The following is a 22,701-nucleotide window of genomic DNA, read 5'->3' as shown; positions in this document are numbered from 1 at the left end:
TCCAAAAGCATCCTAAAAGAAGACTGTAGAAAGCTTCTTTCATACTGTTGCCAGGATGTTGTGATTCAGTCTGAGGCTCCTCAGGGAACGGCTGGAACTCTGCCGGCTCCATGCTCCGAGGGGGAGGACGAGGAACAGGAGGAGGAGGAGGACCAGGCAGACGGGGAAGAGGAACGTCAGGACGAGGAGGAGGGAGAACAGCCTGAGACCCCCGGGGGGGAACTCTCCCCAGCGAGTAGCCTGGAGTTATTAGATGAGAACGCACAAGCCATCATCGATATGAGGCAGAGAAGGGCAGCACAAAGAAGGGGACAATTAGCCAGGTATTTTCATCCCTAATAGGCAACAGCTGGGTTTGGGTGTGGTTCTCCTCAGAAAGGTTGAAAAGGCAGGCCCGCCCTTCCTGTATTGTGGAGAGTTATCTTTTGGGAGTCCTGTGACCTTGCTTCGATCCTTGGCGTCTCTGATTCTGGCTTGTGGCCTCAAAGGCTGAAAACTTGGGGGAGGCGTGGGTTTTATTATCTACAGTGGTGTGTGTGCCAGCAAGAAGCCTGTTGTATTGTCTGGCCGTCGTGACTCTTCTGTGAAGCTTCATAGCATTCCAGTTTGTAAGAACAGTTTTTGTTATCTGTGTTTGTTTTCAAAGATATAAAATGACTTTGCTTTTTACCAGCGTGTGTGGATACTCTTTTTAGTTGGTGTTGACGTCTGGGAGAACCCAGACAGAACACAGGGAAATGGCAATAAAGTGTCCATGGAAGTCACAGAAATCCACCTTGACTTTGGAGGAAGCTTTACTTATTTAGCTGTAAGGCCAAGGAATAAAGGCTGCAGATACTGTTCTTTTAAAGCAAGGGATGTCAACTTCCATAAGCTTGAGCACTGCGTTGCATGGTGTGTAGCATGTCAAGGGATGTGCTTGTGCCAGAATCTGTTTTGGCTTGGAAGTGGCAAGATAAGCAGAAAGGAGACCTTATGTTTCAGCAAGACTTAAGCATTTCCTTTAATCTTTATTCATCCTCTTTAAAATAAATGCAAATGCGGCCAAACTACAGTATTTTTTGAGTATAAGATGCACCTTTTTCCTTCTAAAAGAGGCTAAAAATTTGGGTATGTCATATACTTCAAATATAGCTTTTTTGAAGTTTATTGCCCCCCAGCCCTAACTAGGTGCAAAGGAGCTTCCCGGCTTCCTATTCCCTCCAAAGAAAGGTTTTTTTCAGCCCTAAGTCATTACAGGCTTGCTTTCATTCCTACTCCCTCTGAAAAAGGCTTTTTCTGCCCTAACCAGGGGATAGAATAATGTGCTGAAGCTAAACAGACTAAGGACGCTAGCCAGATGAATACCTCATAGGTAGACACATACACCCTATCATTTTCCTCCCCCAAAACTAAGGTGCATCTTATACTCTGGTGCATTTTATAGTCCAAAAAAAATGGTATTCTAGTGCACTCTGGGGATCACAAAGACATTTGGAGGTGAGTATCAATTACAACCCCCTCTTAATGTACCCATTCCACTAGCAGCCCCTTCTGCTAAGAAAGGACCAATTGCTAAGGAGCATTTGGTGATAACAGCAGCTGCTACTCTCACTTTTTTCAAAGAGATTAAGTTTTGGGTCCCCAGGGTTCTCCACTATAACCCCCCTCTACTCTACTTTTTCAATCTATAAAATACTTGTTTTAGTTTTAAACTAAAAGAGACAGCGAAGCAGAACACTTGCCTCTACAATCACCTTTTACTTCCAAGAAGCTCTGGAGTTCTACAATATCTTCATGTTGCTTTTGTATAATGATGATGATGATGATGATGATGATGATGATGAATGCTTTGTTTGCAACCTCATTGTTCTGGTTTCTGGTAGAATTTTAGCTATTACAAATAACTTTTACTAAATGCAGTATTTCATAAACAAAGAACTCCATCTTTATTCTTTTCCTTCCGTATTCAAAATACACTTCATACTAGCACATTTCTTGTTCTCCCCTTATCTTTCCTAATTACATTCCTTTTGCATTCCTCCCAGCCTCCTCTGTTCACCAAGATTTATGTACTCACAGCATGATTCAAAAACAGCAGAAATGACTAGAAAATAACACAGAAGGAGTTTGCTTGCTTGGAAGCTGAACGGGAACACCTTCCATTTTTGTTCTACAACATTGAAACTCCACCCTTCTTCCCCACTGGCCCCCTGATGTACCAAATACATCACTCCAGTATTTAACCCATTCCTGCCCTTAATATCTTCTTCCAAACACTTGTTCCTTACGTATTTGGACCCTTCTGAATTTAGGATCGACCCAGCGAACGTCTGATTCTTCCTCGCTAGATTCTGGACTCATAGCAACATCCTGTGGCTGGCCTCCCACCTGTTCTACTACCTGTAATCCTGGGCCCGCCACTAATTCATAAACACTATCTGTGTCAGAGTCCTCAAGTTCTTCATCATCCTCCAACTGACCAGGAGTATGTACAACACTCATGAGATTAAAAAAAGGAGAAAGGGAGGATTCATAGTAAACATGGGATTGGGGAGGCAGCTAGGGTTGGTGTCAGGAAATAACCAGTGTGCATTCTGTTAAATGATAGTTTTGTAATTGAATTCATCTCACAACATGAGGAGACCTTGGTGATCTCTGAGCTTGGTTGTGCACTGATGATGTTACCCAGTTGGGTCTGTAAGAAAACAACTACCGTGTTTCCCCGATAGTAAGACCCCCCCGATTGTAAGACATATGGGGGGTTTCAGGGGGGTTGGCTAATATAAGCCATACCCCGAAAGTAAGACATATGTCTTACTTTCGGGGAAACACGGTACTAAAAGCGAGGGAGCTGCGCGCCCAGGAGAGTCTCCCTTACGCAGCCTGGTGCCAGCTGGCAGTGGCGCGCTGCACCCAGAGCTTGGGCCACCCGGTGGGCGAGGAGGCGGCCCTGGCCGAAGCGGCGCGGCTCTGGCTGCGGCACGAGTGGGAGCATCGGCACCGAGGACAAGTCCAGCTTCAAGCCTTACGAAGGGAGCTCGGGCTGTGGCGAGAAGACGGGATTCCGGGTGCTGAGCGCCACCCGCCCGCCGTTCACGCCAAGGACAGGCAGCCCCAGTTCCAGCGCCTCGACCTGCTCGCCCGGCCTCTTGCCCAGCGGGGAGAGCAAAGGCGGCGGCGGGAGTAGCGGAGGCGAGGCGGAGAATAAAGAAGCGGCGGATAGCTGGCGAGGCGCCGGCTAGAGGGCTGGACCCCGCCACTTTGCCGCTGCTCCCGCCGCCGGCTTTGCTGGGGTCGAGCACCACGCCCGGCGGCAGGAACTGCGGGGGGTAGCCGGCGTACGCTCCGGCTAACGAGCCCGGGTAGCTCATGCTGGCCGGCGGCGGCCACGGGAAAACGGTCTGGCCCGGCTTGTAAGGGGAGACGGGCGCCACCAAGCCGGCAGAGCCCCGCCTTGGAGCCCTCGTGGCTTTGGCTCAGCTCGGTGGAGAGGCCGCTGGAAGAAGCCAAGGGGCAAGGGCACATCCGACGGCGCGTCCCATTTGGCTTCTTCCAGCGGCCTCTCCGCCGAGCTGAGCCAAAGCCACAAGGGCTCTAAGGTGGGGCTCTGCCGGCTTGGTGGCGCCCGTCTCCCCTTACAAGCCGGGCCAGACCGTTTTCCCGCTGCCGCCGCCGGCCAGCATGAGCTACCCGGGCTCGCCAGCTATCCGCCGCTTCTTTCTCCTCCGCCTTGCCTCCGCTACTCCCGCCGCCGCCTTTGCTCTCCCCGCCGGGAAAGAGGCCGGGCGAGCAGGCCGAGGCACTGGAACTGGGGCTGCCTGTCCTTGGCATGAACGGCGGGCGGGTGGCGCTCAGCACCCGGAATCCCGTCTTCTCGCCACCGCCCGAGCTCCCTCCGTAAGGCTTGAAGCTGGACTTGTCCTCGGCGCCGATGTCGCTGAGCTTCAAGGGTGCGCCTTTGGACGTCTCTTTGTCGGCGCCGCTGGACGCTGGAGAGCTTGGAAGAAGGCAACGGGTCCAAGTTGCCGATCAGGAGCAGCCCGAAGACGAGCCGGCCCCGGGTGCCCGGGACAATGTAAGACATACCCCCAAAGTAAGACACAGTGGGGCTTTTGGGGGTAAAAAGATAGTAAGACACTGCCTTACTATCGGAGAAACACGGTAAGATCAGAGAGCACCAAGGACTCCACAGTTCAACACTGACCCAGTTTTATTCTCTTCTGTTGATACTCATGACATGCTGTCAAAATGTCAGATGTGCCCATTGCAAACACTTCCATATTATGCCAGGAGAACTGCCTAGGCATGCCAAGATAAGTCACAAGTGTACTTGAATGCAACTTGACTGATGTATTTATTCTTACTATGGGATGCACCCAGAGACTCTGGGACATCTAGGCTAGCATCTGAAATCTCAACTGAGAGAGAATTTGCTTCTGTGCACTTCGTTGTTATCTGGTAGTTGAATACACTAAGCCAGAAAAGATCACATTGTAGTCTAAGGAAGGAGTGGCTCGTCTCTTCTACTTAGAGATTTTAGGATTCATCAAAATATATCGGTTTGTTATTTCAGCATAGTGCTCTCCTTTGCAATGTTTTTCCATCACATTTAGTGAGGGTTCCTCAGATAATAATAATAATAATAATAATAATAATAATAATAATAATCGTCGTAGTAGTAGTAATAATAATAATAATAATAATAATAATAATAATAATAATAATAAATTTATTAGATTTGTATGCTGCCCCATTCCAAAGACTCGGGCGGCTTGATGCCTTGATGGTGGAAAAATATTGTTTTAACTTATATATTTCCTTACAATGTTTTTAGCTTGTCCAGTTGCCAGCAAGGAGATGTACAACACCATACAAAATAAAATCCCCAAACCCCCAAAAATAAACTTAGAGGGTGGATGCCCAATTTTTTCCTGGAACACCAGAGGGAAAAGTGGAAATTGGTATCCCCCCCCCTCCCTCTTTCTCCTGCTCTTGCTTCCCACCTCATTATCTTTTTCATTTTAGTGTTTTCATCAATGTACTTAATTCATTAAGAGATTCTTAAGAGATTTGAATATCCAAAGGCTTCACTTTTGGGGAAATGAGAAGGCATTTCATTATATAGAGCTTAGGTGGCGCAGTGGTTAGAGTACAGTACTGCAGGCTACTTCATCTGACTGCTAGCTGCAGTTCTGCAGTTCAGATCTAATTGGTTCAAGGTTGACTCAGCTTTCCATCCTTCCGAGGTGGGTAAAATGAGGACCCAGACTATTGGGGGCTATATGCTGATTCTGTACATCATTTAGAGAGGGCTGCAAAAGTACTATGAAATGGTATAAGTGCTATAAATGCTATTGCTATTTAAAGAGGGAGTATCATTTTTTAAGGAACAGAGCAGAATGGGTTGAAGAAGGGAAGGATTAGAATGCAAGCAATTTATATTTGAAATAAGTGAATAAGAGAAGACAGCTCACATATTCAGGTAAAGTAATATAGGCAGTCCTCGACTTACGACCGCAATGAGCCCAAAATTTCTTTTGCCAAGTGAGTCATTTGTTAAATGGATTTTGCCCCGTTTATATGACCTTTCTCACCACCGTTGTTATGTGAAGCACTGTAGTTGTTAAATTAGTGACAGAGCCGTTAAGCAAGTCTGGCTCCCCCATTTATTTTGCTTTTCAGAAGATCACAAAATGGGATCATGTGATCCTGGGACACCATTACAGTCCTAAATATGAGTCAATTGCCAAGCATCTGAATTTTGATCCCACGATCATGGGGATGCTGCAAAGGTTGTAAGTATGAAAAGTGGTCATAAGTCACATTTTTTTCAGTGCTGTTGTAACTTTGAACAGTTATGAAATGAACCACTGTAAGTTGATGACTACTTGTACAATCTTAAAAGTGCTTAATATACGGGTGGTGTGGTGTGGTGGTGAATGGTCATTCTCCAGTTTATAGTAACACAATTTAACGCCACGGTGGTGCAGTGGTTAGAATGCAGTACTGCAAGCTACTTCTGTTGATTACTGGCTGCCAGCAGTTTGGCAAATCGAATCTCAGTATGCTCAATGTTGATTCAGCCTTTCAGGGCCCAGATTGTTAGGGGCAATATGCTGACTCTCTATAAACCACTTAGAGAGGGCCCTAAAGCCCTGGGAAGTGGTATATAAGTCTAAATGCTATTGCTATTTGTCACCCAATCTTGGAGTGCATCCTGAAGCTGGAAAAAGAAATTTAATCAGTTATTTTGGTGTGATGTGGAAGTGATGTGCTATTGGCTTTTCCAAGATGGTTGCTTAAGTTTCCAGCCTGGATAATTTTATTTATTTATTTATTCATTCATTCATTCATTCATTCATTCATTCATTCATTCATTCATTTGAATTTATATGCTGCCCCTCTCCGAGGACTCAGGGTGGCTCACAGCAAGTAGTACAGAAAAACAGGAAACAATAATAACAATTCAATTATACCTTAAAAAACAATCTTAAAATTCTAATTAGAAACTATCAATATCATCCATTCAACAGTCAAACTAAGCATTCATCGATCAGGGGGGAAGGTCTAAGGAGCCCCAAACCTGGTGGCAAAGATGAGTTTTTAAACTTTTTCAGAAGGCAAGGAGGGTGGGGGCAGTAGGAATCTCTGGGGGGAGCTGATTCCAGAGGGCCTGAGCTCCCACAGAGAAGGCTCTTCCCCTAGGTCCTGCCAGCCGACATTGTTTGGTCGATGGGACCCTAAGGAGACCAACTCTGTGGGACCTCACCGGTCACTGGGATTCATGCGGCAGAATAATAATAGCTCTGTGGTCTGTCATCCAAATACTATCAAAGACTCACCCTGCTTAGCTTCCCAGCCAAAACTTGCTAAGGTGTGCCACCTGTTGACGCAGCATCCCATGTAGCTGTAAATTTGCGAAGTTTTCTTTCTTTCTCTCATTTTAGTGACATAAAGGGGATAGGTATGTTAAGTTATTTAATTAATATATAGCATTTACATTTATTTAAATTGTGGGAGCGTTGGGCACCAGTTTGTATCTCTCTCTCACTGCAGTGTCAACCTTAGATGCCACTCAAAAGGTCAAATGTGTTGCTTCAGAAAAGGTGTTCATCACACACACACACACACACACACAAGCACACACACGGGATGCAAAAATGATCTCATATACATTGCAAAGGCACTTTTTTTTTTCCTGACTCACAGCTAGATTTGATTGTATGTGAAATAAGGACAAGGAAGAGTTGGTGCTTATACAAAACTGTTTGGAATGCAAGCCTGACCAGATTGCACAGATTATTTTGGCTATCCCTGTCACTAGAAAATATATATATACAGTATATTTGGTTGCCCTTTTAGCTAGCCATAGCACTTCCAGGTTAAATGGAATACAGTATTGCATTGCCCTCTTGGGGCTGGTGTCAGTTCAGCATGGCTGGCAGGCCAACGAAAAGGTCTCAAAAGCCAAATGCTGTTTGAGCCTCCCACTGTTTTTAGAAACGAAAAACAGGCTTATCTGCCACATGTTTATCTAACCTTTTCCAAATCTACAAGAGATCTTAGTTCCATGGCAAAGCACATACAGTACTTCTTCTCTTCCTCATATATACAGTCCAGATAATTTGATTATTGTTTCTCCTGCCCTCCTCTTCTGGTCACAGTTTCCATTTGTTGTTCCAGAAGAAGTTGGGAGTCTGGAAGAAGCCACAAAGTAATCACCCAACTCTTTCACGGATGGTGCAACTTATTCTAGAAGAAGCTTCTTTTGATTTAGTCTTAATCTGTTTTTAGGTGGTCAAGCCTTTCCTTCCATCATCTTCTCAGCCTGAGGCTAAGATCTTTAATTGGATATCACAACATTAATGTGGCATACACAATATTGTACTGGTATAAACAACTCTAAACTGAGGGATGATCTTTTCCAGGCATTTCGTGTAAATGTTAAACAGAATGGAGGAGAGATCTGAGCTTTGAGGCACAATGCCTTGAAGCATGGCTTCATTTTTCCTCCCCCAAGAAGAGAGTGTAACAGCTATTCAGAAAGAGAAGAGCCCCTGTAGAACAGTCCCTCCATTGCCCCATCCTCATAGACATCACAAAAGGATTTCCTGGTTGTAGTCTAAGGAATCTGCTGCAGGTCATCCCTAGAATAGCAACAGCAATAACACTTATATACTGCTTTATAGGGCTTTCTCTAAGCGGTTTACAGAGTCAACATATTGCCCCCAACAATTTGGGTCCTCATTTTACCAACATCAGAAGGATGGAAGGCTGAGTCAACGTTGAGCCTGGTGAGATTGGAACTGCCAAATTGCAGGCAGCCGGCAGTCAGCAGAAGTAGCCTGCAGTACTGCACTTTAGCCACTGCACCAAGGTCTGGAACGTGACTGCAAAGCATCCTGATAAATTGTCTGATCCAAGCTGCTTGGCAACTGGAACCCCACCAATCTTACCAAGAAAGAATTGACCAAAGAATGACAAATAGTTATCTAAACTGCTTGGATCATGAGATGGCTTTTTAAGTGTGGGAGAGGCACAACTGCCTTCTTCAAGGCAGCATCATTCCCTGTCAGTCTTCTGAGATAAACCAGACGGGAAACATGTCCAGATGAACTCTACTTTATTTAAGGTTACAACAGAACTTTGCAAATCTGAAAATAAATCTCGACCCATCTCCTTTACAGCCCAAGAAATTAGGGAGAATCTCTTCTGGGTTTCTTGTACCACCCACATTCTCGCTGTGGGCTCAAGTGCCTGTTATCTGACTGTTCCCTTTGTTGTGCCTCTTTGCCCTACCTCCGAAGATCATTCCCAAATACCAGTGATGGTGAACCTATGACATGGGTGGCACAGTTGGCACACAGAGCCATATCTTCTGGCAAATGAGCCATTGCCCTAGCTCAGCTCCAGCACACATGTGCACATGGCCAGCTGATTTTTGGCTCGCATAGAGGCTCTAGGAGTGCCTTTTTGGCTTCTGGATCACCTCCAGGGTGAAAACAGGCCTACCGGCCCCACCAGAAGTTGGAAAATGGGCTGTTTTGGGCCTCCAGAGGGCCCTGGGGGTGACATTGAATTATGAGTGTGAGCACTTGCGCAGGCGTGATAGTGTGTGCAGGCACTTTTGGCACCCAAGGGAAAAAAGGTTCCCCATCACTGCCATATACCATTGTACTCCCTCTGAAAAACATTTATCCACCATTGCTGTTTCTGTTCTGAGCATTATTTCTCTGTTCTGAACTGCTGTCTGTCTATTCCCTCATGACTACCCTGGTAATAAAAATGAAGAGATAAAAATTTTGCTTTAATCGCATTGAACTAAAAAACAAAAAAACCACACACCCTAATATACATATACACATTCTTCCTCAAGGAAGACAAACCTAGTACTAAAGACCCTGAAGTTTTTGCTTTCAGCTCAAGATGCATAAGTAAACGGCTGAAATACTAGCTCAAGTGAATTTAGAAAAGAAAGAGAGGGGTAAACATTAAATAAAATCACAGTTGGAAGGTAATAAAACAGGATTTTTTAAAAAAAGATTATGTTCAAAAAGAAAACTGTTAATAATATTCTCACAATCATAAAAGAAGCCTGGCCTTCCATATAAGATGTAGAACTTTCTGTACATAAATATATCCAAATTGTTACACAAGATACGAAAAAGCACTTCAAGAAGAATGGAATTTGAGACTGAGAAGAGAAACGATGGGAACTATGCTTGACTTTTTTACCACATACTTTTTAATCCAAATCTTGTCTCACAGATAGTTGTTTGTTTTTTCTTATAGGATTGCATTTTTCTTTCATCATGCTTCTGCCTGACACTTTAAGAATAATTTCTGTACTCCTTCCTTCTGCATAATGCCCTCTTGCAGATGTGAAAAAGCTATTTGTTTTCTGCCAGGAAAGCTACAAGTGAGGTTAATATGAATGCAGTCTACCTACTTAAAGCAGTTCATCAGAAATATTTTCCAAGAAACAAGTTTTAAAAAGTGCATTTTCACTTTGTGCCCTTTATAAAATAAAGCAAATACAATTTATGTAGGGATGATGTATTTATTTAACATTTTATAATTTTTGGAGCAAATGGTCTCCAATATATATATATACAGAAAGCGATGGAAATCTGCACGTAAGACTTATACAGCGTATGAAGCAAACTAAAGTATTATTTAAGAGGGGACCAACTTTTGTTTCATATAGATAGCTAGTTTAATTGAGACAGGTCCAAAATTATTACAACAGATAGAACAATATGGTAAAGTGGCTGAACTAAATTTAAAAGGACAAAACAAAACTTTTAGTGAAGAACATGACAGAAAAACAAAAATAAAGAATTAGTTGGATTGTTGTAAGTTTAAATTGCTAAGAAAGTAAGATATTTGGGGATTCAACTTCCGGTAAGATATATAACAATCAATTTTTTTGAAGAAGAATTGATTGCAATACATATGGATCTGATGGAGAAACTAATGTTAATATAGTTTAAGAGCTCTTTTCAAGAGTAGGGACTTCTGTACCAAGCCTAATAATGACCCATACTTTAATTAAATCAAATTCCCATTTTAGAGCAGATTTTAAAGTCTGAATTGACTATTATATGCCTGAGTCACTCATTGAATTAAACAAGATTTGTTTAATCATGATTTATTGAATGGGTCTGTGTTTATTTAATTTTATAAATTTCTAAGCCTCATATATTACACAAGCTAAAAACTAGTTACAACATGCCTTAAGGTAGGGGTGTAAAACTCAATTTCATTGAGGGCTGCATCAGGATTGTGTTTGATATTGGGGGGGCACGATGGGCATGGCCAGCTCAACATCACTCGGGACACCTGTGGTGGCCCAAGCACTCTGCCAGCAAAAACAGGCTCCCAACTTCCATTTTCAGCTGTGATAGCCTCCTGCAACCTTCTGCCAGCGAAAATGGAGCTCCACGGGTCAGTCCAGATTGGCCCCACTGGCCTTGAGTTTGACACACCTTTAAGAGAATATGTGAGCTCAACATTTCTAATCTTGTCCTATATTCCATTTGATATAGGCATTTTGTATGTAAAATCAATACTATGAGTCTGTAACATATGCAGAGTTTATATGTGAGTAAATAGCTGGGCTGTTAAGTATATTCTCTTATAAGCATTATGGGTATTTTTGAACAAAGTATTAAAACATAATGCGGCTTGTTAGACTTTGGATTACTAAATTGCAGTAACCCAGCCATTATGGTTCTTAAGTTATTGCCTAATGGCTTACTATTATATTTGAATCTGACCATTATGGTTGTTTGGTTACCCATGGTTGAAGCATACACTTAACATTTGAGAACTCAGCCCTTGGCTATTTATTTCACAATATAGATCCTTCTTCCCATACAGGAAGGAAAGTTTATTTGTTTCATTGTGTAGCAGGGTTTGTGGATTCATTTAACATATTTTATGTCAGCAGTTTGTCAGTTTTTCAGAGAGAACGAGTAAGCAAGTAAGTCAGCAAGTAGAGAAAAAAGTATTTGTTTGTGTGCTAATATCCTGTCTTGGCTTAAGATAGCAATTTATCTACTTTTCCATGTGTCATACTTGAAATCTAAACTCTGTACATGAACTTTCTTTTCTCTCTTTTCTGTCTTCCCCTTCTCCAACTCCAGTTTAGAAGAATTGTAGTTCATTTTCAATCAGACTGTTTTGAGACAGTTTGAGATGGACAATAAAAAGTGTGCACTACTGTATAGCATGTTATTTCTTGCACAGGCTACTTGTTTGAAATCCATTCCTTCACCTCCTTCCCCCTAAAACCTCTGCTTTTAAGATTCCTTTCAATGTACCATACCTTCGGGAAGCTAAGACTGATTTTTGCGCCTGATTGAGTGCTTTGTCCTAGGCAGCAGGTTGCTTGTCCTAGGTTGCTTGTGTACATTTGAATTGCTGATGCTTTGAACTTCAACATAGTCTTCCGCATCAGAGGATGCATTGGCATGTGTGCTAGCCAGCATATAAATAACAACATTGTAACTAGCAACCAAAATATGGAAATGTTTCACCAAGAGATTCTTTTAAGGAAAAAATATGACTTTCATCATATTTTTAAATTTTAATTCATTAATTTAAATCTGTAATATTTCAAATATTGCCTGCTTTTCTCTTTATTATTGTTCTCTTTATTGTGGTTTGCAAAAGGGAGTGATGCTGAATTCTTCAATATAGAATTGACAAAAACTTTTCTTCCTCATTAGATGTAATAATCCTCTTTCTATCTGACTTAAACAAAGGTACCGTGTTTTCGCCCAAATAAGACCCTGACTTATATTTTTTGGAACCCTGAAATAAGCACTTAGCCTTATTGCCATGCACTCAAAAGCCCGATTGGATTTATTATCAAGAGACATCTTATTTTGAGGGAAACAGGTTAGTTGTCGGCAATTCCCTTTTAAAAGATGCAATCCCAGAACCAATGGATTGCTAAATAATATGGGGAACAATTCTTCATAAATTAATCTCCCAAACTTTGGGAAATTTGTTTTATCCATTCTTTCTTGTAATATGCTCAGAGGATATAGTACATGTCTCCCCCTCTGCCATATATTTGAAACCCCCTTCTGGGAAGATTAGCTTGAGAATGGAGAGGCCTAGGGGTGAAGTTTATGACACAGTATGATGCTTGCAGGCTAACATTCTGCCATGCACAGAGAGGGGGATACTCATAAAAAGGCATCCATTTATAAAGTTGCATTTTCCATTCAAATCTGGCTAGAGGCCATCAAGAAACTTTTCACTAGCATTGTTTGGCTGAACAAGTGCTACAAGTATAAGAACTTTTTCAATACTTGTTATTCTGCATATACAATTAAGAAAGGCACTAGAATTAGAATCACTATGGATGCTTGTATTTGCTAAGCCCATATGGCACACTGAAAGAGAAAAGAGATTATAGCCTGTCATGTTTATACATTTTGTATAGTTCGAGTAAGTGGATAGCTTGCAGAGGTGACCTTGCAGAGAGAGGCTTGCAATATCAGCCATTCAGGTTTTTCTCTTTCCTGTTTAATTGAATGGTGTTCCTGATGTTTCCCCAAGAAAGATAATTTTGGCAAGAAAATATCCTTTGTATACGGTATTATCTTTCTCCAGAAAGTGTTTAAATTGCTAACCAGTCACCTCTTCCTCCTGATGATGATACATTTCATGAGCTGCATGTGTTAAGTAAGTGATTCTTGGTCCTGAGGGGCTGGCAGCATCCATTAGGACTATTTAAATCCAGTGCTGCTCTCTTGTCAGTCTGATATTCTTGGAACCTGATCTGAATCCTCCCCATCTGGGGGGGAAAAAAAGTTTTTGTATATTGAGACTCTGGAATCGCTGTCTTCTGCCTGAAGATAGTGGGACGAGGTCAGATGAAAACTTGTGGTGTGTGTGCATTCCCATTGTCTGTCTGTCAGTCAGTCAGTCAGAATAGAGCTGAAAGACACCTTCTAGTTCGATTCCCTGCTCAAGCAGGAGGCCCTGTACAATTTGAGACAATTAGCTGTCTAGTCTCTTCTTAAAAACTTCCAGTGATGGAGCACTGACAACTTCTGGAGGCAAGCTGTTCCACTGATTAATTGTCTTGCTGTCAGAAAGTTTCTCCTGAATTCCAGGTTAAAAAATAATAAAATAATAATAATAATAATAATAATAATAATTATTATTATTATTATTATTTTCTTTTTGTTGTTGTTGTTGTTATTGTTGTTGTTGTTGTTATTATTATTATTATTATTATTATTATTATTATTATTATTATTATGTCAATACAACACAGCAAACGAGATCACTATGCTGGATTTAGTTTTTCATCACCAGTCGGGTGCTTCCCAAGCACCTAGTGATGAAATACTATGAAGTTATTATTATTATTATTATTATTATTATTATTATTATTATTATTATTATTATTATTATTATTATAATATTAGATTATTATTTAATCCAAAGACTCGGGGCGGCTCACAACATAACAGCAATACAATATAAATACAAATCTAATATTAAAAACTAAAAAAAACTAATTTAAAATACATTGTTATAAAAAACCTATCTGTTACACAATCATACACACTCAGTCCGACTGAACATAAACATAATAAAGGTCAGCGAAAAAAGGAGGGGGGGGAGATTAATCTCTCCACGCCTGGCGGCAAAGGTTGCTTCTCTCCTTCATTAGTTTCCATCCATTGTTTCTTATCTTGACTTCTGATTCTTTGGAAAATAAGCTGATGTCCTCTTTTATGTGGCAGCCCTCAAATACTGGAATGTTGCTACGGTATCATGCCACCCCAGGCCTTCCTTTCTCTAGCGCAGCCATACCCAGATCCTCTGTGTACTAAAATCACTTTGTGCACTAAAATAACTAAACATAGGGAAAACCTTGAGCTGACAATGTCATGGCAGGGAAGTAGGTGCAGAACGCTATTTGTGCTGCTGCCAATTCCAGGGGTTCACAGATGGAGAAAATTCACAGCAAATTATGAGTCCCCTTCCCCAGGCTATGCACGACTATTTCTGCTCCTGAAATGATGCTTCTAAATAATTATCTGTTCTATGCACTTTGCAAGTCTTCTGCCATGGCTTTTCCTTAGACCTTCACAACAAATCTAAAAAAAGATAAGTGGTAGAGGGATTCAGGAAAAGGGGAGTCCATTTAGTGCTTTGCAATTATTTCTATGTTTCCAAATTTGTTTGTTTGTTTGTTTATTCATTCATTCATTTATTTAGTTAGTTAGTTAGTTATTTGTTTGTTTTTTATTTGTTTATTTATGTTATTTATGTTTTTATTTATTTATGTATTTATGTATCTATCTATCTATCTATCTATCTATCTATCTATCTATCTATCTATCTATTTATTAGATTTGTATGCCGCCCCTCTCTGTAGACTGAACAGTGTTTCCATTTTTAATTTCCTGTTGCTTGCTTCAATTGCATTGCTTTCTCATGCTCTGGTCTGTTTTCAACTCCCAAATATTATTGCGTTCTTCCATTTCTGAATGGAGATTTTCATTCAGCTTTCCTAACATAGCATTCTCTTTTTTAAAAAAAATTAAATTTAATTTTTTAATTGATTTTTTAAAATATAAACATACATACACGACATAAAACAGGTGCTTTGTGATTAGTGCCCACCACCAGACAAACATTCACACCCCACTACCAAATCGGAGGTGTTTCTTGAATAAACCATTTAAACTCAAGAGCAAAGTATCTATTTACATATTATAAAGTGATTCCAATAACATGGCATTCTCTACTATGATATTTGGATGACAGCCAGCATGTTGGCTGGCTGGGGATGATGGGAGATGAATTCAATGCAGTTTGTGGAACTAACAAGGAAGTCTGCAAGTGAACACCAGAGCCCCAGGAGTAACAGGACATGTTATGAAATGAGAAGATTGAACAACACATACTATTGTGGGAGGCACCAGAATGTTGTCTGGGCTTCTCAGCATTGCTGTGGCTATGATTTTTCTTTTTTTAAGAAATGTGAACGATCACTTATGACTTGCTATATGATGTAGTAGGGAAAGTAGATCCTCATAATAGCATGAATGAGGGCTGTGTGGTCTGTTGCAGAGCCTATTCAAGGCAGAAATATCTATTCTTCCATGCATAAAGGACAAACCCCCCCAATTTGTTGTTATTAGAACTTCTCAGTTCACCAGCCATTGTCCTTATTGCTAGCCAACGGGAACTGAGGTTGGATCAACTTGGTGCTTGAATTAACCTTAGCATTCCAATTGTCATTTTATTGATTTGGCACACTGACAGTTTGACCTTTCTCCAGCTACTCCCCCCCCTTTCCTCCACTCGCCCCCCTTTCCCAAAGTATGCTAACCTGAGAAAGAATAACTGGCATGAGTTTCTTTCGAGTGACTTCATAGCAGAGTTGGGAATGTGTGTCTCCTTGGGCTTAATTCAGTGTTTCAACCATTATAACCCATATATTGAGATGGAATTCCCCGGATGCAGAGAGAAAGATACCTACCCTTTGCAGAAACAATTGCTAGGAGTCACATTTCTAGAATGGAGCAGTAGCCCTGAATGGGAAGTGCTTGGAATCTTAGGGGGGAGAGATTCAACTTTTCAGTACAAGCAAGTGAATGTTGTGCCAGACGAGATACAATGCAAAAGTGAACGAAGAAGAAACTATCCACAGTATCAGTGCAGGCATCCTGGATAAGAATGCAAAAACAAAACAAAACACCCCCACCCAAGAAAACTTAGGAATTCCCCCCCCCCAAAAAAAAACCCCCAACATGCTTGCAGGGAAAAAAAATCATTGGCTCCCTGCTTTTAGGAGCAATTATCCTTAGAGCAGCCATCAATTCTGTAGCCTCTTCTGAAGGGGTTATAAATCCAAGCAGCCACTGTCAGCTAGGATGATTGAAAAAGAAAAAAAAGGGAAAAGGGAAAGAAAGGCTGCTTCTCCTGTACCCCTCTGCTCAGGATGGAGGGAGAATGCAGCTACCTAAAGAGGTACACAGGAACGGTCCCTTCCCCACCTGTAGCCTGATTGGTTAAAAGCAGCTCATGCTGGATTTGCTGTGAAGAGGCTAAGGGGGAGGGTTTCCTTTTAAAGAAGGTGGTGGTGTGGGGTGGGGGAAATAGAGGAGCCAGAGAGTACATTTGATTGGCTGGGGGAGGGGGCTTGAGCTGGAGAGAGTGCTGAGCAGGCATTCATGAGATACGGTGAGCCGAGCGTCTTTCCCTCCTGCCTCCCACTTCAGATGCAAGGACAGGCTTGGAGCGCAGTGGCTGGGTTAACAGCACGGAGAGAGAGCACGGCTGGAGTGGAATCTCAAGAGTGACAGCTCCGTGAATGAAGCCCCTTCTACTTCTCCCCTCTGTCCTGGGCTTCCTCTGTCCGAGGGGAGACGGGGAATCATTTAAAGTGAGGCTGCACCATCTCCAAGCAGAGCGATGGGACCGAGAGGCACAGGGCAGGAGAGCCGCTTGCTGTTGGGATAATCTCTAAATCTCAGCCTCTTTTTTCCCCCTGTGCAACATCTCTGGTTTACTGTTTCGGTGGTCTTTTTTTTAAAAGAGCATGGGAGGTTTTATATGGCACTTGGGATAATCCGCAAGACTGTCGCTCGCAAACGCAAACCAGACCATTGCTCTCCCTCCTGGGTCTCTCTCTCTCTCTCTTTCCTCCCCTGCTTTTGACTGTGGGGAGGGGGAGACTGTGGAATCAAAGATGTTTTCTGCGCAGGAGAGACTTCTCCAGAAGTGAGCCCAGGGGTTTTCCTAACTCCGGGCTGAGCGGGTTTCGCGTTAGCCAACGGGCTGCTTGTGCGACTCACTTTATTCCTTGACAGAATCATGGCAGGCAAAAGAACCGCTGGCAGAAAACATTAGGGGGTGGGTGGGAGCCAACTGAGGAAGTTGTGGAAAGCCTGTCCTTCCCAAGAAAACAAAAACTGCAAAGGTTCTCCTCAGCACTAACTCTGGAACACTTTTGACGTCACCATGCGCAGATCTAGCACCGATGAATCAACTTATCATAGGAGCCCTTCCGTGGACAGCAAGGATTACAGTTTCCCCAATGGCGCCTTCCGTCGCTACAGCAGCATGTACGGCGGCCAATTTGGAGCCGCAAGTAACTCTTTTTTTGGATTCCATACCAACCCGGGTCCTAAGGCCACCAAGGCCAAGTACACCTCCCCCAAGGGGAACAAGTATGTGGTCTTTTACTTGGATCTCTCCTTTATTTTTCTTCTAGAACTGAAGAGGTGCAGCATGGCTCACAACTGCCTGCAGTGCATTAAGTACCTCATGTTTGTCTTCAACTTGCTCTTCTGGGTGAGTATGTACCATGTGCATGGTTTTTTTTTTAGCCCTCGGGTGCCTGGGGATAGTTTTCCTCTCCAACTTTTGGGCAGGAAGTGTAATGGGGACAATTGGGAGTTGGTTGTAGGCATTCTGCATCAGGCACGCCGAAGTTGTAGACCGAAGTGACACAATTTTGGACGGCAGCATTTGAGGCTGTGGGGGTGGACCCCGTGCCTTTGAAGGCTCTGTCACATGAGTGAGAGAGAAAGAGAGTCATTCATAGAAAACGCCAACACATTAGCAAGAAATTGGCAGGTGTCCTCGCTTCTTGCATGCCAGCAGCTTTTTATGGGAAGGAGCATTTTAAAAGGCAGAATCCCAACCCTTCGTTTGAAGTGGTACAGTCCAGAGTCCTGCCACTTCATTTGCCCCTTTGCTCTGCATAATGGTAGAACCAGTCTGGTTTTTCCTGTTGAGGTGGCTTGAGTTGGTGAGGACCGAGAAAATATTGGTCCCTGTGTTGTTCTGTTTTTCTGTGTTCTTCATCAGTCTTGTTAAGCTGCATGCATATTCAGAGGCTGTTCCTGAGGCTGGGAATTCATTGCACTTCTTGTTCCATATGAATTTGTGCCCTTGCTCAAGTCTCAAATGTGTTGTTAATTGCTGTGTGGGATCATGTATCTAATCTCGGATTTGCATAGTCTCTTTAAAAGATGGTTCTTGATGCTATTCTGTGGTGATGACCAGGAATAATCTGAATCAATCTGTACATTGTGGGAATGCATATGATGATAAGCTGTGCCCTTGTGTCTGATAGAGTCATCAATATTAGCGATGCTGCAGGTAGAATTTAAGAGATTAGCAAGCTAGTACCTGGTTTTCTGCAGTAAGAAGAGACTTTACAGCACAGGAGTAGACTCACTGGGCAAAATGTGAACTGCACATCCTGGTAGGTAACTTCCAGTCCTGTGATAAGGTGTCATATTCCTTCATTTCCAAAGACTTTTTTTGAAAATCCTGACTATGCTATGACTTTCAGTGCCACTTCTTCAATTTCCTGTGCAGAAACAGTGTGTCGGTGGAAAAACCTTGACTTGCCAATAGATAGATAGATAGATAGATAGATAGATAGATAGATAGATAGATAGGTAGGTAGGTAGGTAGGTAGGTAGGTAGAAGATAGGTAGGTAGATAGATAGATAGATAGATAGATAGATAGATAGATAGATAGAAGATAGACAGATAGATAGACAAGCAGACAGACAGACAGACTGACTGACTTTGTAGATTCATAAAGTTGGAAGGGGGCCATCCAGCTCAATCCCCTTTTCAGTGTTGAATTCCAAATTAATAATCCCAAACAGATGGCTTTCCAGCTTCTGTTTGAACACATTATAGGAGAATACATTTAAAAAAAAAAAAAGCAACTGGAGTTGTATTACTGTTAATTTAATTGCATATTAATTAATTTCGCCCATAGAATCCACAATTTTCTTCTTAACCCAGTTGTCTAGCGTTTTTCTTTTGTAGAAAAATAGATAACAGAAGGTAACTTTACTTTAGAAGGTATTAAAAGGTGCAGTTTACTGAAGTAGGTATAGCGTTTATTTAAAGGGTTTTTCCCCCTTTTCAGGAAGCAAAGTTAAAAACTTCTTATGCTATTCCTCATCACCATATTCAGAATTTAAAGAATAAAAAAATTAAGATTGAAAAACTATTATGATATTTGCATGGAAAACAAATCCAGGTCATCTTTCTTCTTTTTGCCATAAACAAAACATTTCAACCTATACAAATATTGGGGCGGGGGGGGGGAGGAAAAGAGAAAATCAACAGCTGAAGCCTTGTTGGGAGGGAGGGAGGGAGGAAATGTGGTGGAATTGCTGGTTACTTTAAAAGGGTCAAGCTCAGATTGACCCAGAATCCCCACCTTCCCCCCCCTAATGCATTTTCCTCTTTTGTCTCAAGGTGTATGTGTGTTCCTTTTCTTCCTTTTTATTCACTTGTTAATAGATTTTTTTGAAACACAAGAAGGATAAGCTGAAAGAAAATGTCACTCAGACTGTTTCCCAGCTCCCAATTCTCTGAGACAGCTAGAGTCCTAGTGTGTGTAGCTAGCTTGTCCCAAAGCTTCTTGAAAAGACAGAGAATCCGGTTTGTTGACCTTTTCACCCACCCTCTCTTCTCCATCTCTTACTGAATAGAGTGCTCAACCAACTGCAGAATATGCAATATGCAGAAGGAAAAAATAAATAAAGGAAAATAGCCTTCCTTTTAAAAATAACGCCCAGCAAAGACTTAAAGGATATTCTCTGAAATTCTTCCATGAATCCTGGACTGCAGAGAAGGCATGCTTTTCTACAGCTGGTAATGCAGGCTTACAATGGGAATACCGCAAAGGTTTTTCCTTTTAATTTAATTCAAGGAATGCTGTTGTAGTATTTCTTGGAAACAACAACTAGAGTTGTAGCTCTTTGATGTATCTTCTTTTTTCCCAAACTCTTGGGTGGAAAGATCCAGTAGTGGGTTTCAATTACCTTCACTACTGGTTCGCTATTGGGAGCGGGCACGCGCATGTGCGTGGCACTTCTGCCCATGTGCAGAAACCGTTGGGGGTGGAGCCTGCCGCTGCCGGTTGGCACAAATCAGGGCAAACTGGTAGCAACCCACCACTGGAAAGATCTCTCTGGTGTGATGAGATGTCTCATGTCTCATGTCTCAAGGTTAGATCAAGAAATCTACAAGAATTTATCAGTGATACTCATCCATATATTGAAGTACTGTATATAAAAAATAAGTCAATTTTTAAAATGTTATATTTTTTTTAAGGACTGAATTTATGTTTTTGAGGTTTGAGCAATGTTTAAGAATCTAGGGCAAACTCAGTTCAGAGCTTCCATCTCCACCACGGTGCAAATGCTTTCTCTTTCAGGAGTATCTCTAGATAATTTTTAAAAACATTTTACATGTTCCACACAGGAGATTTTGCCTCTCTGGCTTAGAGATGCTGCATTACCCATTAAAGTGACAATGGGCAGACAAGCTGGCCTCCTTTTAACAAAAATGTTAATGTTGTGAAATGGAGACTAAATGTGTGTCACGTGTACAGCTGAAGAGCCCATTGTACACCCAATAGCGAACAGACCTGTTATTAGCAGCTGTTGGAAAAATGTAACACAGTTCACCTTGGATGTGATCAATTCCCAGATACCTCCCCATCAGGTTGCAAATTTTCTACAATATTAATAGCTATGGCTTATAGAAGGTGTTTGATGCTTTTATTTGCACTATTAACTGTTTCAGTTCTCCATCCCCCCAATCTATCATCTACCTACCCAACCACCCAATCTTATTTATTAAGTTTATAGCAGTGATGGCGAACCTATGGCACACAGAGCCATATCTGCTGGCACACGAGCCATTGCCCTAGCTCAGCTCCAGTGTGCCAACTAGCTGATTTTTGGCTTGCACAGAGGCTCTGGGAGGCATTTTTTACTTCCAGAGAGCCTCCAGGGGGGTGGGGGAGGGCTTTTTTATTCTCCCCCGGTTCCAGGGAAGCCTTTGGAGCCTGGGTAGGGTGAATCTCAAGCCTACTGGGCCCACCAGAAGTTGGGAAGCAGGCCATTTCTGGCCTCCAGAGGGCCTCTGGGGGGTGGAGATGGAAAGCTATTTTCACCCTCCCCAGGCATTGAATTATGGGTGTGGGTACTTGCCCATGCGCGATAGTGTGCATGCACACTCTTTCAACATCCGACGGAAAATAGGTTTGCCATCACTAATTTATAGGCTTCCCATCTTACCAAGTGACAACTCTAGGCTGCTGTATCTATGGCAGTGTTTCCCAACCTTGGCAACTTGAAGATATTTGGACTTCAATTCCCAGAATTCCCCAGCCAGCGAATGGTACATAATTTTATTTATTTATTTATTTTATTGATTCATTTATTTCTATAAACCCCACCCCCATCTCAGCAAATGACTTTGCGTGCATTTTTTATGATTGGTTTTAGACTGCAAACAAACAAATAAGACAAACTGACCTTCACACTAGGAGAATCTAGCAATATTGCCATATCCTCACAATATCACGTACTCACTTATGCCCATCATGCATCTCTTGTTCACTCAAACTGAAGCGTATTTTAAGCCCACTTGTACTTTTGTACCTAGTTAATGTCATGTAGGAAGACAGTAGAACTTCCATTTCTATATCTTACTCTTATCTAGTTCACTAATTCTATTCAGGAGTGACCCTTGGCATAACTTGGCCTATTTCCAATGTTTTCATTGCAAAGACGTATATTTCTTTGCTTCTTCTGTATTTGTCCCCCTCTAATTTTGAAAACAACTTCTCTCATATGCCAAAGGACACTTTGCAAAGCCTGGAGCATGCACCCGTAGGGATTGAGATGCATATGTGTGTGTGTGTCCTTATATTTTCGAAATAGGGGGGAGGGGGAATGAAGTCAACAGCTGGACTCAAGGATAAATGCAAGATGATGAAATGGGCAATTATGCCAATCAGATTGCAGCTCAATACTTAGTTCAGTTATGTTTTGATCAAAAAGGGGTTGTCTAAAAGCAAATATTCCTAACCGGTTATGATAGAAAATGGTTTTACTCAGCGTTGGGTTAAGACATTTTAGGAGATGGGCAATGACATTCACGTGGATTATGTTCTAAGAAATGTCAACTATCCAAAAAGAAATGTGGTGCAGGAAAAAAACAGAGAAATAAAAGAAGATTGAAAGCAGAATACATTGGTACACACATACACACATGTACATACTGTATGCCCAGAACAATATTTTGAATTGATGGTTGCTGAGAATGCACCCAATATACACTTCAGACATCAGCATGGTTTTCATACAAAAACTGTCATATATAGCTGGAAGATTTGCTGCTGTT

At 42.0% G+C, this 22,701-nt stretch overlaps 1 protein-coding gene across 9 annotated transcripts in view; it reads left to right on the top strand.

Moving 5' to 3' along the window:
- The window catches only part of TSPAN4 (tetraspanin 4), a 952,022-nt gene that overhangs the window by 599,135 nt on the left and 330,186 nt on the right, over positions 1-22,701 (top strand). For 3 of the 9 annotated variants that reach the window (XM_070765236.1, XM_070765240.1, XM_070765244.1), the window contains one exon: positions 17,741-17,820. The exons of 2 other annotated variants lie outside the window; for them this stretch is intronic. In XM_070765236.1, coding sequence (XP_070621337.1) covers positions 17,758-17,820 — 63 coding nt within the window. In that variant the 5' untranslated portion in view covers positions 17,741-17,757. 4 more of the 9 variants (XM_070765219.1, XM_070765268.1, XM_070765232.1 and 1 more) reach the window with 3 other exon arrangements.

This window comes from Erythrolamprus reginae, chromosome 1 (assembly GCF_031021105.1).
Source record: "Erythrolamprus reginae isolate rEryReg1 chromosome 1, rEryReg1.hap1, whole genome shotgun sequence".
Taxonomy (NCBI): Eukaryota; Metazoa; Chordata; class Lepidosauria; order Squamata; family Dipsadidae; genus Erythrolamprus; species Erythrolamprus reginae.
Note: the sequence above shows the minus strand (reverse complement) of the source record. Positions and strands in the feature narration are given on the sequence as shown.